Raw genomic sequence first — 7174 nt, forward strand, 5'->3', positions numbered from 1 at the left:
GGCCACACCGGGGTGTTGCCACCGCGCGGCGATTCGGACAAGAGTAGGAAACGTTTCGTTTTTGTCAACTTTAGTCCCTGAACTTCCGATAATTGCTAAATCTTGATTATTTTAAAGTTAAAACAAAGAATGAACATCTTTAAGAACATGAGGGGTATAAAATGAAAATGTAAATCTTAAAAACTTGTAATTCTTGATAATATTATTTGATAAAGATTCTAATGATGCTCGCAATCCGAGAAAACGAATACAAATACAAATACGGAAATCCGAGATGTTACAGTTCCAATCTATTTTGCTAAAATAGTTGACATTGGGGCACCCTCAGTTAGCCAATGGGGTTTAAGCAACGTATGGAGTATCTGGCTTCTCATGGTGGCAACATATGGGGTATCTGGCTTGTCATAGTCCAAATATAATATCAGTAACAATATTAATATCAATGCATAAACAACATTATAGACCTTAACAGTGATGCAAGACGAGGTGTGCGAAACACAACCACACCCCACTAATAGTAGTATCATTATCGATATCATTACAATCTCAATACAACCTGGGCAAATTTCTAGCCCCTTTGATCCCATTTATTTAAATATATACATTACGGAAGACTTGATGCAACAAGGGTTGTACCCTGTGCTTCTAATGTATGTACGCCCTTGACATCATCTTTCTTATCTCTTTTTTGGTTTAAGCTGATTGCTTCAAGATTTGTTTGTTTTTATCGTCAATTCTTTCTCTCTCATCTTCCGTTCTCTAATCTCTAATCACCAGTCAAGCACAGCAGACCCACTTGCGTGATGTCACCACCTTAGACGCCGTCCGCTGACGCCACTATTTCCGCAAGTCACAGGTTTCTACTCAGATACCTAGGTCTCACTTAGTCACTTCGATCTTTCAGGTACAAATTTTAATCTCTCAATGGTTATTTTCATCATTGTAATTATTATTCTTAAGTGGCTAATTTTGATACCCAGATAAGTTCTTCAGTTATCCTTTTAATGATCTTGAATTGTTGTAATTGTAAATTGAAGGTACTCATAAGTGAATACCTATTATAAGATATAAGTTTGATAAATATAAACCTATTGATTTGGGTGAGTCTTTGCATTAGATTTACTTTATCTACTGTATAGGCATACAAAATCATCTCAAATTCATGGCAATTTTTCAAACTGTTTATTGATTTGTTTAATCTATTGACTAAGTTTTGGCTCAATTACGTTTGTTGATTCATGAATGGCTTAAAAATGAAATTAAGTAGTAGTAGATTTGAAGACAAGTTAAAAAAAAGGTTCATAAATTTACTTCTGTAAGACCCAATACGTGAGTGTGTGTGTATTCCAGTTAATTACTTGTTTAGTTATTCAGCTTTTAATCTGATATGTGAGTGTCAGCTTTGTAACATGAACTGATACTGATAATGATAGTTGAAGAACGTGTGGACATGCACAAAAGTAAAGAGGTACGTTTAACCGTTTGACATGTTCAAGTTTAACTCAATTTTACTGTAGGTAAGTTTTAAAGTTTTGCCACTAAATAAAAATTAGCATGGCATACCCCGAATCGGGGTTTGAAACCAATATTAATTTTCTAAAGTTGATCAATTTTCAAAGTTGTAGGCGAACAATACTACATCTCGGATCGTACGCCATTGATTGTTGATCGTAAGGAACTGTTGAAACATGCAGAACCTTTTGTCATTGATTTGTCATATGGTGCTCCGGTTGAGGAAACCAAAATAGGTTTATGTCAGTGGTTATCTTTATGTGAGGAACATTAAACAAAAATATAAATAAGGTTGGCATTTGATTTTAATTTTTTTGACTTGTAGAAAGTGAAAGTTTTTTATAAGAAAATGGAAGGTCTCTTATAAATATTGAAGTCATAATCCTTTTGCAAAATGTTGTTTTTGCTCATTCTGTGTATTATTTGGTACGTAGTTAGAGTTTGTTTATTGACTGTTGGAAGCATGGATACAGGGATATGCCTGTAAATTCTTCTTCAAATTAACCTTCCATTCATCTTTGGCAATCCTTCCTAGCGTGTCAATGTTCAAAATCGCGTCGCCGCAACGCAGCGCGGGTTTGAACACTAGTTTTATTAACTATGAGGGACTGGCACTAGTCCTCTCGCTTTTTGATTACTTTTAAGTTAAGTACCTAAGTTTCAAGCATGGACATTTTGGCCCCTCAACTTTATTTCAAACAAAGGATAACCCAAAAAAAAATTTTTGTTAACCAAGTCCTAACATTTCAAACTCATTCACGTGTCTCATTCACCTTATTGAAATGGATATAATAGAAATCAGTTAATAAAATCTTCAATGGAACAAAAACCCTTCACTTTAATTTAAATATTTATCAGTTTATACTCGAAAATAGAATATCACGCTTTCTAGCGTAGATTATATACAACAAAGTTACCTCCATGCATATCTATTTCGTTTACCAAAACCTAGATATATAGAAAAGAGCTAACGAAAACACAATTCGTCGAATCAATATTCTTTTTCCTAAGTGGGTCCGTCTTTAAGATGAAAGTTAAGTGTCATCACCTAAAACGCTATAGGAATTTACTTATGTGCTAGAATGCGGTTGCTCCTAACAACAAAACAGAACAAAAACTTTAAAGTGTAACCGATAAAATTACCATATAAATTATATCAATCAGTAACCCTATTGATAACTCAACCAATCATTATAAATGAATTTCAACTACACAATGAGAATGGTAATTTCTTTAGGGCTGAGCACGGTTCTGTTTTTTAGGTAAAATCGAAACCGAAGCCCTCGGTTTTTTTAATATACAAACCCTTAGGTTTTGGTTTTTCGGTTATAGTCGATTTTTTTCCCAATTATGTGTAGACATTGCAAAAAATTTTAAAAATGAAGATGATAACTTTAAGCTTGTAAGAATGTATTTGAGTACCACAAATATATTAAATACAAAAAACAAAAATAGACACATGCTACGTGGAATCATACTAATAAAAAGTTATTAGAGTAGTAACGTTTAAAATTCGACAATGTTATTAATAAAAAAACACTAAAAGTTTAGTATTAATCTTCATTCATCATCTTGTTCATCTTCAAAGTTTAGTCTCAGTCTCATCATCTTCATAATTTTCAACGCCATCAATTAGTTCGGTTTAGTTTTTTTCGGTTTTTCAAAAATGGAAAACTGAACCAAAACCGAAAATTCGGTTTTTCAAAAATATAAAATAGTATGATGGCAAATTCAGATTGCAAATCGATGAAATAGACACAATGAATTTGATAAATATACTTGGATTCAATAATCTTGCAGAATTTTACATACAAATTGATGTGGTGGGGGGTTTATATAACCCTAGAACATGCACCACTTACACGACACATCTTTTAGAAAACGATTCAAGTTTGACACAATTGCATACTAATCCCTAGACTTTACAAATATACATACTAGACATAAAATGTACTTTCTAATATAACACAAAGACCCCTATACTTAATATTTAGTTTATACTTTTCAACACTCCCCCTTAAACTAAATATAGTTTAAAGAGGGTCTTCAATTTTCTTGTTTTTTCACAGCAATGCGACCGGTTCATCATCATAGATAAGATTGGATTCTTGCTCCTTGTTCTTCCATTTGGTGCATTCTTTTGCGAAATGACCGACTTCTCCACATTCATAACACTTAAACTTGCTCTTGTCCTTATTTCCTTGGCCCATGCCTCTTCCGTATCCACTTGCTCCTTTATTAGAATTTCTACCATGTCCTCTACCATGACCTTGATTGCTTGAACTTGCCATTAGAAGTCTTCCCTGATCATTATCTTCTGGTTCGTCTTGGCTTTTGAGACGTTCTTCAAATGCCTTTATTCTTCCAATGGCTTCTACAAATGGCATTGTATCAATTTCTTGATATTGCTCGATAGATGCTACGATTGGTAGAAATTTCTTTGGGACCAAGATAAGCAGTTTCCTCACGAGTGCCTTATCTTTCAAAGTACCACCAAGAGTTTTAAACTTGGTTTGCAAACTGCTTAACTTTCCCGAAAAATCACTTACGGTTTCATTTGACTTCATCTTTATAGCCTCTAATTCGCTTCTCAACGTTTGTAAACGTGCCTTTTGAACTAGATCGGCTCCAAGATATTTGACTTTGATCGAGTCCCAAACTTCCTTTGCAGTCGAGTATTGAGCGACTTGCATTAAAACATCTTCCGGTAATGTTTGGAAGATCATGGCTTTTGTGGTATTCATCTTCTTTTCATCCACAATTTCGGTTTCAACCTTTGCATCAATTATTTCCTAAAGGTCATATGCTTTCAACATTGTTTCTATCAACAATGCCCAAGTCGTGTAATTTGTTTCATTCAATTTGGGACACTGAAGTGAAATATTTCCTTGTTCACGAGTTGATGTTGAAGCACTTTCTTTCTTTTTATTGCTTGCCATATTTTTATGTTTTGCCACGAAGGATTTTTTGTACCACGAAGGATTTGATCAAAAAATATCCAACCAACTTGCTAATTGGACTTTTAATTTTGATCAACTTGCTATGCTTGCCTCTGGCCTACTTGCTAACTAGATTTTATGTGCTCCTGACCGACTTGCTAATCAGGTTTTTATGCACTAACTTGCTCTTTGAACCAAAGGTTCAACTTGCTACAAACCAAACGGGTTTGTTTTATCTTGCTATGAACCGCAAGGGTTCGTTTTAACTTGCTATGAACAACGTAGGTTCTGTACGTGCTATAAACCACACGGGTTTTGACTTGCTAACGATAACGTACACGTTTCTTGCAATATGAACATACAACGAAACGAATTCGTTTATGTATATTCTTGCAATCTTTCAATAAGTTTCTGATCCTTTTTTTTCTTAATTCCTTCTTTGGTTTGGTGATTGCAGGCAACTAGTTTAATTCTAGAACTTTGCCTTCTAGATGCAACAATCAATAATCACCAAATAATTAAGAAATTTTCGACAAAGCCTTTCTTGATGAAAGAAACGAACAAAAGGAACAATTTCTTTCCTTTTTTGTTGCCCAAAACTTCAAAAAAGTCAACGAACAATAACACCAATTTGTGTACGATGTCCAATACCAAAACAGGAACAATAATCACTACTCACGTGATTGATTTCTTCCCAGATTCTCAACTTTTCTGATTCAATATACTTGATTCGAGTTCTTGTGATAAGACCCGAATTTTAAGAAAACGTATCTGATGGCATAGAAATACAAAGCCCAAATGGTCTTGTTTCACTAACACAAGAACATAGTTGCTTCTTTCTAATGAAATCAGAAATTGATATTCAATTTTAATTCAATGATTTCAAAAATATGACCACTTCTTGTGATTTCTTGACCCACAACAAACAAATAAGCCCTTTCAATTCTCTTGCAATGATCAATCTGGTACAAAAGACCAGAAAGTTATTATGTGAAATCTATTGGACAATCAAGACTGAATTTGTTAATCAATCTGTCAATTGTACAAGAACAAAAGAATGATTGATTCCTTTCAATTCAGATTCTTGGCTTTTCTTATCAGAAATCAATTCACGATTTTATTTTTCTGATCAAGAAACACAACCAACAGACAAAACCGATTCAATACACAGATCGATGGTTGCTTTCTCTTCTTCCCGGTTTCAAAACCTTGCTCTGATACCACTGATGGCAAATTCAGATTGCAACTCGATGAAATAGACACAATGAATTTGATAAATATACTTGGATTCAATAATCTTGCAGAATGTTACATACAAATTGATGTGGTGGGGGGGTTTATATAACCCTAGAACAGGCACCACTTAAACGACACATCGTTTAGAAAACAATTCAAGTTTGACACAATTGCATACTAACCCCTAGACTTTACAAATATGCATACTAGACATAAAATGTACTTTCTAATATAACACAAAGACCCCTATACTTAATATTTAGTTTATACTTTTCAACATAGTAAACCTCGGTTAATGCTTCGGTTCGGTTTTTCGGTTTCGGTTCGGTTAATTTAGTTTTCTGCTCACCCCTAATTTTTGATATATCATATATAATTAGAGATGACCAAAGAACCCGATTCCAAACAAGTAACTGATTTAAAACTCGACCCGGTACCAATTTAAAACCGGTTTCCAAACCGACCTAGTTTGGCGATTCGTAATCAGTTTGGACTTTGAATAACCAAATCTCTTTAATAACTGACCCGATACAAAAAGGTAATGAAATTACTTTTTATTCCTGTGTTTGATCTCTCCATCGCGACCAGAAAAATGCTGTTTTTTTGTGCCAAACCAGTTTAGAGGTGCACAAATCGGGTTCAACTGGAAAACCCGAACCGGTTCGAAACCGGTTTTTTCACACCGGGTTGTAAAATGGCACCGGTTCCAATCAAGAACCGGTTCGGTTCCCGACCCGAACCGACGCCCAGATATGCTAACTTTTAAGAACCGGGTAGGGTATGAACCGGAACCGGTTTTTACGTAAAAACCGGTTCCACCGGTTTTTTTTTGAAATTTAAATATTATAGCCGTTAGGAACCGGTTCCAACGGCTATATAGCCGTTTTTGACCGTTGGAACCGGTTTTTTAACTATAGATAGGTTATTTTTTTACTATAAATAGCAAGGTTTGTTTGTGTACTTGTTAAACCACTTCCAAAACTATAAAACACACTCCAGACCACAATTAACCTTAAACCGACAACAAATGGCAACTAATGATGACGTTATGGTGATTGAAACAACAAGATGCCCCGATGTTTGGGTTCATTATGATTTGTGTCTCATGACCGACTCACGTGAGTTGGCACGTTGCAAATATTGCTCGAAGTTTCTTAAAGCAGGGTCCAACTCGACATTACGAAAACATACGAATAAGTATTGTCGAGAGAAAAGAAGTTTGGAAGCTAAAAAAACGGAAGTGGGAGAGTCGTCCGGCTCTACAACCCAAAAATAAGTATTGCCGGATTAAAACGACGGACTTTGTTTTTTATGTTTTAGTTGTTATGTTTAGTATCGTTTATGTTTTAATAATGTTTGTAATAGTTATTTTTTAAATAAATAAAATGTTCGTCGTTATTAAAAAAGTAACAAAAATTAATCATGAGTAACAAAAGTAATTATAATAAAACAAATCAAAACTAAATATTAGTTGAACAAGTTACAAA

The 7174-nt window shown here is 34.3% G+C and overlaps 1 protein-coding gene across 1 annotated transcript; it reads right to left on the bottom strand.

Annotated features, from left to right (window-relative positions):
* Nucleotides 1-3575: 3575 nt before the first annotated feature.
* On the bottom strand, nt 3576-4451 carry LOC143531967 (uncharacterized). Its single transcript, XM_077027137.1, has 2 exons — nt 4347-4451; nt 3576-4304 (listed from the first exon to the last, which is right to left on the bottom strand). Exons 1-2 carry the CDS (start codon nt 4449-4451, stop codon nt 3576-3578), a joined length of 834 nt encoding a protein of 277 aa, XP_076883252.1.
* Nucleotides 4452-7174: the final 2723 nt, after the last annotated feature.

The sequence above is a fragment of the Bidens hawaiensis genome, unplaced genomic scaffold, assembly GCF_021521415.1.
Source record: "Bidens hawaiensis isolate Kalapana, Puna unplaced genomic scaffold, B.hawaiensis_p1.1 tig00009311_1, whole genome shotgun sequence".
In the NCBI taxonomy this organism is placed as follows: domain Eukaryota; kingdom Viridiplantae; phylum Streptophyta; class Magnoliopsida; order Asterales; family Asteraceae; genus Bidens; species Bidens hawaiensis.

What these genes read in the sequence shown, in the direction of transcription:
- LOC143531967 (XM_077027137.1), bottom strand. Translation starts at nt 4,451, where the DNA reads ATGGCAAGCAATAAAAAGAAAGAAAGTGCTTCAACATCAACTCGTGAA. An exon ending in AAACAAATTACACGACTTGG is followed by an intron (nt 4,305 to 4,346) that starts GCATTGTTGATA and finishes TATGACCTTTAG; the next exon opens with GAAATAATTGATGCAAAGGT.